The sequence below is a fragment of the Colletotrichum navitas genome, assembly GCF_030913465.1.
Source record: "Colletotrichum navitas strain CBS 125086 chromosome Unknown LY79scaffold_134, whole genome shotgun sequence".
NCBI classification, from domain to species: Eukaryota; Fungi; Ascomycota; class Sordariomycetes; order Glomerellales; family Glomerellaceae; genus Colletotrichum; species Colletotrichum navitas.
In genome coordinates this window covers 47,789-58,796 of record NW_026850680.1, presented here as the reverse complement: position 1 = coordinate 58,796, position 11,008 = coordinate 47,789, and the positions used below count along the sequence as shown (strand labels likewise).

Genomic DNA, 11,008 nt, shown 5'->3' with positions numbered 1-11,008 from the left:
CATTTGCATTGTATCGCCAAGGAAATGTTCAATTAGAAGCCTCAGTTGTATTCAAATCGCCTTGGATGCGATGTGACCGCAAATGAATGCCCTTACTTGATAAGCGCCAAGCTACCTAGGCCGACGCTATTGGTTCCCCTGACGTGACTAGACTTATCGATTAACAATAGGGACTATTTCGCGGCAAAGACCCCGCTCCTTCAATTTCCATGTTTCCAACCGTTCCCAACCTCTCGAGCATCAACTTCCCGCTGACGTGCTCTAACACATACTCTGATAGATATTCCGCCATGCTGTGTAGAGTATGCGTCGATGCCCTCCAGCACCGCAAGGGATGGGTGTGCAGCGACGACGATGCTGTGGACCCGCACGTCCTGCTGGCGCATCACGAATCGGCCGCTAGCCTCGCGATGTCTGCCCACGATGCCTGTGAAGTATGCTACCCATTTTGGTCTCAGATCGACCAAGTCAGTCGGTCTAGTATGGCGAAGTTTGATCACGAGTGGACATCTCGGCATCACACGACCAAGCCCTCCAGGACGCCGGGGCAGCCCCTTGATGATTTCACCGGCCTTGTAACGCTATGTGCCATCATCAACATCGGTCAAGAATCGGGTGTAGAATTTACTGGTATGGAACTGTTGATATCTGTGACTTTCGAGTCGGATTACCGGGATGAAATCCCAACGCTGGAGGACATATCTGGGACATACGAGGTGTTGAGAGGCCCCGGTTTGTCACCGTTATACGATCATTGCCGCAATCACCGAGTATTCTGACAATCAAGTGAACTAGAAAGAGAAATGGAGAAAATGACACCATTTTCCAGCAAGAGCACAGCCTCTGAGGAATCGTGGAGTAAAGCCGCGAATTGGATCCAACAATGCACCTCCGGTCACCTTGCCTGCAACGCTGAGCAGAACGCTGAGTCATGGCATCCCACCCGCCTGCTCGATCTAGCTTACCCTACCGCGACTTCAGATGTATTCCGCATCGTGGTGACGTCGGAGCTCGGCATCGACTCAGATGAGCGATACACGACGTTAAGTCACTGCTGGGGTTCCGCCCAGTTTCTGCAACTGAAGAGATCCACGTATGACGAGTTCCGGAAAGGTATCAGGCTGGACAAACTGCCAAAGACTTTCCGAGAGGCCATCCAAGTCACCCGGCGCCTCGGCGTCAGATTTCTTTGGATCGATTCACTCTGCATCTTACAAGATCGGGACGATCTATCTGACTGGCTGGTCGAGGCGGCGCAGATGCACAAGGTGTACTCGCATTCCTTCTGCAACATATCTGCTGCAGGAGCCCATGACAGCTCCAAAGGTCTCTTTTTTGACAGAGATCCGCGCATAAGCCATACAGCTCATGTTCGGATGTGTATCGAAGGACTTGGACTTCCGCCTGGGGGCCGCTACATGGACTGCAGCATTTTAAACTTGGGCTTTTGGGGCGATAATATCGGCCAATGTCCCCTAAACACACGCGGCTGGGTCCTGCAGGAGCGCCTGCTTTCTCCGCGAGTTCTGCACTTCGCCAGGGACCAGCTGTTCTGGGAATGCAGGGAGCACACGGCCGCTGAGTGTTATCCAGAGTCGCTTCCCACGTCGTTACGCAACGGCCCCCCCACAAACTTCAAGAAGCTCGACCCAGTCTCGCGGAGCCCACAGCTGGAGGCATCAGGGGATACTCTCAACGATCCCATGTTTTATCATTCCGCCTGGAACTCGGTTGCACGGGCGTATTCGAATACCCGCTTGACCGAGAGTTCCGATAAGCTGATTGCTTTATCTGGTGTCGCAAAGTACTTTGCAACCCGGATCGACGATGTTTATGTCGTGGGCATGTGGCGCAGGTACTTGGCAAGCAGCCTCCTGTGGCAGGTGGAGAAGCAAGCTCAAGTTGATGGATCGCCGTCTACGCGGCCAGATACTTATCGAGCCCCGTCCTTCTCATGGGTCTCTGTGGACGGGGCAGTTATCACTGCGCCGCCAACGGATAACAATCTCCTCATTGAAGTGGTTGACTTCCATTTGGACTAAGTATCAGTGGATAAGACAGGTCTTGTGGAACGTGGATATATTGACCTCAGAGGCCAGGTCAGACCCTTTGAGATGGTTGTCAAGTATACTCTCAAATACCAGCAACTATTCATGATGGTTGATGGCATCATAGTCAAAGATCCCAAGAAGGAAGATTGGGAAAACGGGCCCCTTGTGCACCTGGATGTTGGCCAAACAAGCTTCGATGATGAGAACGATAAGAAAACGCTCTTCTACATACCAGCTCAGAAACAGAAAACGCCCGAGGATCATGTGTCGTACCTGCTGCTGGTTGCTCTGGATACAAGTAGATCTACGTACAGGAGGATTGGGGTGGCTGTCACGGCCGAGGCTGCTGAGATTGAGGTCCTTAATAGGCCAACGCTACACCGGGATGACCATTCGGGGACAGACTCTGAAGCCAACCGCGATGTTCGGACGATTAGGATAGTCTGATTTGCTTTATCAACGGCTAGGATTCGATCCGGGCACCAGTTTACTTTCCACATTCTGCTCATTTCCATATAGTATTTTCTGATCTAAATAATACAACCGATAAGCGACGACTTTTTTCTCTGAAAGGAGGACTCGCCCCAATTTATTTAGCCGCGACTATGAGAGAAAGATAGTGTACCCACCTCTGATGGACTGGCCTGCCACCCTGAAAGGGTTCATATGAGCTATAATTCCGCTGGAGAGTGCAAGGCTTTCTCGAGTCTTCGGCAAAGTCCCAGATAAGTCTCAATAAAATGGTTAGAAGACATTCTGAGTTGGTATTCTCGAGCGCTACTGTAATGGTGGCTTCTTTTCTCTGAGGCTCGTCATCGCAGATCAACCTAGAAGACCAATGCGCGAATGGTATCCAGTAGTATATATAGGTAAGTTCTGTTCTTCTTACCGTAAGGTCTGAAGCCGCTGTTTTCAGCACGAGCGGGCCACCCTCACGCTTTACCTTTGATTGAATGTTTGCACTCGCGGTTGGGAGGCTACTTTCTACTTGGCCACCACTCGTTCTTGTAGTGAGGGGCATCCCCAAAGAAAAGTATTTGAAGACAGTCTTCATAGGTCTGCGGGAAGATTTAGAGCGGATGGAAACGATTGAAAGGGAAGAGAGAGTGTGGTCATGGAACCCACTGCACTCATGTCAACAAACCCTATCAGCCTTCAACCCTGTAACACAAAAATCAGCAACAGAAGTAGAAGGCGAAAAGATGCTCATGTGGAAGAAGAAGTTGACCGGGTCAAAAACACAAGAACTACCACAGGAGTATTAGAGGATAATGGAGATGCGAGCGTTTAGAATCGTGGTGGTTCTTTGGGGGTGGGAATGGAGCGCCCCTCGTCTGAATGTTCTGCAAAACTCGTATGATGCCTTTTCCCAAGTCTACATGACTTTCAATAGCCTAATTGACGGTTTTCGTTCCGTAGGTGCTAAGCTAGGTTGGGTCCCGTGCAGTTGATCGAGTTGTAAATATAGATATATCGTCTTGATTACTCATGCCATCCCTGTCAGACATGTTTTAGAAGGAGTTCCTTAGGAGTCCTTTTGTCTCCACAACTTTGCATACACCCAGTCTCTGGGAACCTCGTGTAGGGCCAATGTCAGCTTACAGCCACGAAAAAGGTAAGGCTGTTTGTTCCCAGGTTGTTTTCGGTTAGGACCTGTCTCAATTGAAGTTGCTGCTGCCTAATTGTCTAGCACTACAGTGCAACCCAGGGAAAAAGGCCGCTTGTAAAAAGCAAGATGTCGTGAAGTTGACGCATGGTGGGCTCATTCTTCGGAAAACGCGGGCCCACGATATTCTTTCAATAGCCTTTGTCGCTTAGCGGCCAGTTGCTGGAGTTCAGCTGTGTGCGTGAAGATGACTTGTCAGCTTGGAGATGCCGACTAGCATTGTCTTGTGGATGGCCTCCATTCTTGACACTTGATTAGGTATAAATATCATGATATTTCCTAACTCTCTGCTGTTTTATCTTCACCAAGTTTGAACTGTCATCAAACATCCTCCAAAGCATTCATCATCCGTACAACGAACAATCTCAATCTCAATCTCAATTACTCGCAATGCAGCTTTCGTCTTTCCTCCTCTCCGCGGCTGCCTTTGGCTCGGCTCTGGCTGCAACCATTCAGCTCCCCGAACTTGCTGATGGAAGCTACATCATCAGCCTCGACGGAGAGGGCAAGCCAACTTGGACCGACATCACTGTCAACACCACCGGCTCTGCCCCGCCCACTCCTTCGAAGCGTGACGCGTCCAGTAACAGCTTCCGCGTCAGCAAGCGGTTCAACTGGCCTTCTGGAACTTACCCGTGGTGTCCCGGTGGGGACTGGTTCTTGCAGAACGACTTTTACCAGCACTCATACAACGCATTCTATGATCAGTGCTACGCGAATGGCAATCACAAGTTCCCTAAAGGTACTGTCTTTGCGAACTACCAAGGGTCCGCCGTCTCGTACATGTGCGCATACACCGCGAACCCGTGCAGCACTGATGAATGGGCTGATGCCGTTGGCTGGGCGTCAGGCAACTGCATTGGCCGCAGCAACGGTTGGATGGAGCCAGGTATGTTTGCTAGCCACTGCTTGAAATCGGACTGATGAACTGATGGGTCACCTTAGGGTATCTTCACGTCCCCGGATGGAACAAGGTAAGAGACCCTGGAAGCATTTGAAAGTCTAGAGAAGCTGATTGCGGATACAGAGATACGGATATGCCAAGTCTGGAGCTTCTATCTGTTAAAGCGGAATTACATCCGTAATACCCCCCCCCTTGGAAGTCAGAAGAAGGCAACCAACGACCCATCAAGCGATATTGTGATTCAGCAAGGGTACTTATCGTTCACTTTTGTGCTTGTTTCGCACATTTGGGAGACGTTGTATTGATTCAGACATGTGAACGCACCGAGCCTACCGGATATGGATGTCCTGGCAGCATTAGCCCTACACCTCAAGCCACTAGGAGTCTGTCTAATCATGTCAACTGCTGGAGTCAATCCATGGTCCATATATACATAAATCTTTCCTTTCGACCAAGCTAGAACTCATTCCACGGAATGAAGACTAATAAGAACCTTTTTATTCAGACACACATAAAGCAGTTCCCTGAACATTGTGTCCTTGCCACGGCCGTCATGCTCCCTCTCCGCCTAACATCTCCTCCGCCCTCTACACTAGTTTGATCACGATGGCAGTTGTATATTATTTCAGTCGCAGACGCCATCCGGGGGCAACAATGGATTCTTCCAATATCAGCCATCTGAGACAAATGCCACGCCACAGTAGATATCTTGAACGGACTCAAGCTTGCTTTCGTCGAAATCATGCAAGGGACGTGTTTTGAAACCCGTGGAATTCTGGAATCTGACCTGGGAGCACCGGATGATCCCGCTACGCCGAAAGACCCTTGGTTCAATAAGTTCAAAGCCATTATGGCGGGTGTTTTTGGCGTTTGTACCGCTAGTGACTATGTTCTTCTGGTACAGCACAGCAGGAGTTTATATACAAGGCCTACTGGGATTTCAGTTAGCCGTTTGGTTTTCTATGGCGGCTTTGCAGCGGGGTTAACTGCAACAGGAGGATTGTTTGGAGCTACTGTAGCAGCGGGGGTATTATACATAGTTCTGTTGGGGCGCCTCTTTGCCTTGTTGATTAAGGTGCTTAACTCCATCTGGGAGAGCATCAAGAATGCTGTAGTTTGAGTTTGGGAAAAGATCAAATCTACGGCGTTTATTGCTGGCTCACGGCTCATGGGATGAGTGCATCCGGTTTTCTTATCTTCAAGTTGCGGAATTACGACAAATGCTCAGTCCGCATGGAGTATGCAAGTTTTTGAGTATAACACAGAGAGATCCAGGTGTCTGTCCGGTAAACTCGGCTCACACCACAATCGACTGGGCTGTAGTTCGGAGAGAAAGTCAGTTTCAATGATTGGCAAAAACCAGTTGAACAGTAATTGCTTCGTCAACAATTGGACACATACTCGGAATCCTGAAAGATGTTTTATTAGAGATAGAGCATAACGTCCAGAGAGTTAAGCCCTTTGCTTAGGATCTCGAGACAAACCACGTTTGTATATTAGTGATTCAACGTGCTCAGTCAAGGCCCACAGTGCTTAGTCACTCTGGAAGAAGGTAGACAGCATGAATCTTTACCAGATGTTCCAAACTTGGCTCTTTCTAGTCATTCCACCAACTAGGAAAAGACGTAAGATTGAGATTGTAGGGCCACAAGTAGCTCTTGCCATACTATATCCAGCTACATCAAGGCTCTTTCTTTCTGAATGTCTGCTTCTAATTAGAAAGCCCTGGTTATCGCCATATCCCCTCTCTTTCTCTTCTTTACATCTCATTCTCACGCTGCTTATTGCCAACATCTTCAGCAAGATAAACGGCTTCCTGTCCCGGACATCATTCTGAGTTTACAGCATCCTCTCTTCAGTCATCTCTTCCATTTGCCTAGTATCTCAAACATCGCACTTTCCTCTTGCTTCCTTTTGTTGCCTTCCTTTTGCCCTATTCAAAGGTATAAAAGACTTTCCTCCTCTCCATCCCACTCGGTTTCCTTCTCTTCCCTCACAACAACATCTATTCTCATTCACAATTGACTCAGCCATCATCTCTAACAGAGCCCCAAGTCCCAGTGCACTAACTCCTTCGTCAAGTAAAATTCGCTTTTCGTGGCCCTACTGATCATACGAGCTCCAAGTACCACCGAAGGCATCCTTACTCATATCATAGCCCTGGTTCCTTCTTTTCTAAGCACTTTACATTCCTTCCTGAACTCTAACATCCTTCCCGTTGTCCCGCTCTTGCCCTACCTTTCTTTTCTGTTTATAACTCCGACTTACATCGAACTAGCTGATTAACGAGTACGCAGATCATCATACCTTTTCTCCTTAACAATGGCAGGTAGACAGCCATCGCATACCTGGTTCCAGCCTCACTCGCAACACCTTGCAGAGCAAGCAACAATGGCGAAGGAGAGTCTTGTCGCCATCAAGAAAGAACCCTACGACAGCTCCAATACTATTTCCCAGGTGATTCCCGAGACCATGAAGGCAGCACAGGTGGAGACCCGCTTCGTAGCAATCAGTGACCTTCACTATGTAGACGACACCGTCATCTTGGAGCGAGCAGTCGAGGCAGGCGTGCAGCTGGCCCGCGAACTTGCTCCTTTGGTCTTCGAGCTCGCCTCGATGAAGAAACTGTCGACTGCTCGGAAGGACGATGGACTTCGATGGAAGAAGAGCATCGAGGAGATTATCGCTTTGGCCGAACCAACTCGGACCACGATCGGAGTCGTCGGTGCCACGGGGTCTGGCAAGAGCTCGTTAGTGAACGCCCTCCTCGTCGAAGAGAAGTATTCGCCTTTCTGTCCTTGACTGCCGCATCTGCTGACATCCCTCAGACTGTTGCCGACTAGCTGCGCCAGAGCTTGTACCGCATGGGTCACTGAAGTCTCTTACAATTACAGTGACGACGAAAGCAAGGCCTACAGGGCGGAAATCGAGTTCGTGACAGGAGAAGAGTGGCAGCGCGAGATGGGCCCTTGGCTCCAGTCTATGAAGGATGAAATTGCCTCCGGGTCGTCTGACTACTCGAGCCCCGGCACCGAGGCAGGGATGATGCTCTCGAAACTCGCGGCCGTCTATCCCGGCCTCACGACGGAGACGATCGCAGCATATGACTGTAACGTCTTGATGGAGAACACCGAGATCCAGAAGATCCTCGGCAGAACTATCAGCCTCGCCGACGTCTCTGCCAAGGGGCTATCCGATCAGATGCAACCTTACATCGGCAGGAAGGCAGACACGACAGAGGGGGGTGGTATGAACCCTTGGCCCCTGATCAAGGTGGTACGAGTCTTCGTGAAAGCCGCGGCTCTCTCAACCGGAGCTGTTATTGTCGATCTGGTACGTTAAGCCTCGTTCCGACTCGCACCTCGACCGACACTAAACTCATCTTTCTAGCCCGGAGTCCATGATTCGAACGCCGCGCGAGCGGCAATCTCAACCAACTACATGAAGGACTGCTCCGGCATCTGGATTGTCGCTCCGATAGTGAGAGCCGTGGACGACGAATCCGCCAAAAACCTGCTGGGGGAGTCGTTCCGGCAACAATTGGTACTGGACAACAAATACTCAGCCATCAGCATCATCTGCTCCAAGACTGACGACATCAACGTGGACGAGGTAGCTCGCGAACTCGCCTTGACTGCTGACCTGGAACAGAACCTTTCCAAAATATCCTCTCTTACCGACGAGATCCCGGTGCTAGAAGAGGAACTGAAAGCACTCAAAGAACAGAAACGCAAAGACGCAGAGATACTAGACGAGTGCCGCGACCGGCTGGATGACTGGGAGAACGCTCTACGCCAGATCCAAGAAGGCCAGCCCCTTGGCGTGGCGGTGGAAAATCTGGCCAAGAGAAAGCGTTCCTACGACAATTACAGCATTGTGGGCTCTTCTGTCGACACAGGCGTCGGTAACAACCCCTTGAGCAAGGGCCAAATTGAGGAGCACATACATAACCTGAGGCGTCAGGCCCAAGACCTCCGTGACCGATGCCGAAAGACCACAGCGTTGGCGAAGGATCATGAAGAGAAGCTGGAGTCGAAAGTGCAGGAGAAGAAGTCGCTCCAGGACTCCATCAAGGGATCCTGCATAAGGAAGCGGAACTCGACAACTACGCAAAGCATCAAACAGGACTTTGTGGATGGCTACAAGGAGTAAGTCGGGTCCGCAACGGTCCCCGACAGGACATGGCTAACTGAGAGTGATTAGACTCAAAGAGGAGAGCGCCTCGGACGACAATGATGTCTTCTTGAAGGACGAAGCGCCTCCCCCAGACTACGAGAAGATCAAGGCCAACCTGCCCGTGTTCTGCATCAGCAGCCGGACCTACCAGAAGCTCAACGGCATGATGCAGAACGAAGACATCAGCACCAGCGGCTACAAAGACGTCGACGACACGGGTATACCGGGCCTCCAGGCCCACGCACAGAAGCTCACAGAGGCTGGCAGGCACGCACGATGTCGACGGGTCATCACCAAACTGCACACCCTGCTCACATCCATCGCGTGCTGGGTGGCGGGCACCGACCTCGAGCGGGCCGGCTTCGACGCCAAAAAGGTCGAGGACCATCTTAGGGCGGAGGCCAGAAAGCTCCGAACGGTAAGCAGGCGTATCGAGTGCGGCGAAACGAACGGGAATCGGCAGCTAACCTGCTCGGCAGAACTGGACAATCACGCGAGAGACTTTCTGCCAGGGCCTCCACGACATTCTTCAGAATTCCGTCTATGGTGCTGCCAACGCCCTGGTTGCCAAGGCGGAAGACAAGGCGCTACCCCTCGCCGCCGCTTGGTTCGAACCCCCAAAGGCCGGAGGCTTTGCCCTCCAGACGCTCAAATCGATCTGCAGGAAGAGCGGAATCCACAGTGCCCGCGGCCGTCCTACCATCGCCCTACACCATCAGCTCGCCCAGCCGATCCAGTCCGCCATGAGACGGGACTGGGAGGCCGCCTTCGAGCGCGCCATACCGTGCATCCTCCAGAGCTTCGTCGGCGGGCTGGTGAACCACCAAGATGATTTCCACCGCGCCGTCGAGAAGCGGTATAAACCCAACGGCAACATGGACATGTCCCTGGATCTCCTCAACAACATTAACGCGGCGTCCAAGGGGAAGCCTGTGGCTCTCATGTGGCGCGTCAACGACGTCATCAACGCCATAAAAAACGAGGCCTCCCGCGCCATGCTTCAGCCGATCGAAGATGCCATGAGCCCGATTTACAAGAAATGCTTACAAGTGCAAGGTGAGTTAAGTGAGGCTGGGTTGTTGGCGAATAACTAATGGTGACGGGTTCGCTGACATGACGCCGGACAGGTAGCGGCAGTAAAGCGGCCATGGAGATGCTGGTCAAGAACCACATCGGAAACATCAAGAGGACCGTCTTTCGCACGTCTGTCGGGGCGATGCATGGCCATCTCCGGGACATGGAAAGACTCGTCGCGGGCCGGCTGGAGGTTCGCGTGGACGAGATGAGCGACAGCATCTTGCGGGATTACTCGAACGCTCTGCTTTCTGGCAACCAGAAAGCCGAGTTGTCCCCCAAAGAGATGGAGCTCAAAGAAGCGCTGACTATCGTCCTGAACAGCGCCGAAGCTCGATTCCGGAGGGACGAGTAAGCGGACGGCCCTGGTGATGGGCAGTTGGATGGTTACTCTTGGGGGATTGGTTGCGTAAGCACAGCGTTGCTCGTTGCTTTGCTTTCCTCTGCTTTCTTTACATTGCGTTTGGTTCGTTCTCATTGGGTGGCATATAGTCCCGGGGTGCAAAGCAGCCGCGGGAATCAAAGACAGACAGACAGACGGTAGATCATAGATGGATAGACAGCAGTTCGGCTCTGCTCTAGCATTGCTTTTTGACATACGAATCAAGACTGGATTCAGCTCTTGATCGACTCGTTTTTTTACGCTAGTTATGTAACGGTCAGACTGGTGGAAAGAGAAAAAAGTTGAAAAAGTAGAAGAACCCGAAGAATGGCTTTGCCAATCGCGGTGAGGATTTGAGCCTCACGCGGGGGTCGAACCCGCAACCTTGAGATTAAGAGTCTCACGCTCTACCGATTGAGCTAGCAAGGCGGGTCTTGTTGTTGTGACGGACAACCTCAATCTGGAGATATGGATGCCTTGCTGAGTCCATTGCGCGCTCTACGCAGCACTGCAGGCTTTCTGAGCGCCAAAAACAAACAAAAAAATAGCTCAACAATTGCCACTTGAAATTTCCATTTCCTTAGCTCCCTACCATCGATTAAATATGTAGGAGGAGAGACAAAATGAGGTGCCTTATTGTCAGCGTGGCTCGAGCTGTGGCATGCACCTGTCTGAAAGCCTCTCTTGTGACTGGTAGCCATTCCCTAGCTGTAACCAGACCGCCCGGCTAAGTACAGGTCCTAAAATCGCATTTC

At 51.2% G+C, this 11,008-nt stretch overlaps 5 protein-coding genes and 1 non-coding gene across 6 annotated transcripts; 4 read left to right on the top strand and 2 right to left on the bottom strand.

Moving 5' to 3' along the window:
* Positions 1-410: 410 nt before the first annotated feature.
* On the top strand, positions 411-2,567 carry LY79DRAFT_680182 (heterokaryon incompatibility protein; the record flags this gene model as incomplete). Its single annotated transcript, XM_060564537.1, has 3 exons — positions 411-732; positions 796-2,021; positions 2,058-2,567. 3 exons carry the CDS (start codon positions 411-413, stop codon positions 2,496-2,498), a joined length of 1,989 nt encoding a protein of 662 aa, XP_060407697.1. The 3' UTR covers positions 2,499-2,567.
* On the bottom strand, positions 2,525-3,213 carry LY79DRAFT_86515 (uncharacterized protein). The gene is made up of 2 exons (XM_060565172.1): positions 2,681-3,213; positions 2,525-2,617 (listed from the first exon to the last, which is right to left on the bottom strand). Exons 1-2 carry the CDS (start codon positions 3,103-3,105, stop codon positions 2,557-2,559), a joined length of 486 nt encoding a protein of 161 aa, XP_060407696.1. The 5' UTR covers positions 3,106-3,213; the 3' UTR covers positions 2,525-2,556.
* A 612-nt stretch (positions 3,214-3,825) lies between these two features.
* Positions 3,826-5,135, top strand: LY79DRAFT_571884 (uncharacterized protein). Its single transcript, XM_060559295.1, has 3 exons — positions 3,826-4,606; positions 4,663-4,691; positions 4,745-5,135. The coding sequence occupies exons 1-3, from the start codon at positions 4,108-4,110 to the stop codon at positions 4,781-4,783; spliced, it is 567 nt and encodes a 188-aa protein (XP_060407695.1). The 5' UTR covers positions 3,826-4,107; the 3' UTR covers positions 4,784-5,135.
* On the top strand, positions 5,136-5,746 carry LY79DRAFT_571879 (uncharacterized protein; the record flags this gene model as incomplete). The annotated part of the gene is made up of 1 exon (XM_060559294.1): positions 5,136-5,746. A coding segment is annotated over exon 1 (373 nt), but the record flags the coding sequence as incomplete, so codon positions are not given.
* Positions 5,747-7,012: 1,266 nt separating this feature from the next.
* On the top strand, positions 7,013-10,611 carry LY79DRAFT_653955 (tat pathway signal sequence; the record flags this gene model as incomplete). The annotated part of the gene is made up of 6 exons (XM_060562623.1): positions 7,013-7,401; positions 7,450-7,954; positions 8,012-8,769; positions 8,825-9,215; positions 9,277-9,853; positions 9,925-10,611. 6 exons carry the CDS (start codon positions 7,013-7,015, stop codon positions 10,224-10,226), a joined length of 2,922 nt encoding a protein of 973 aa, XP_060407693.1. The 3' UTR covers positions 10,227-10,611.
* Positions 10,610-10,682, bottom strand: LY79DRAFT_t272. The gene has a single exon. It is a non-coding gene; the product is annotated as a tRNA-Lys (tRNA).
* Positions 10,683-11,008: the final 326 nt, after the last annotated feature.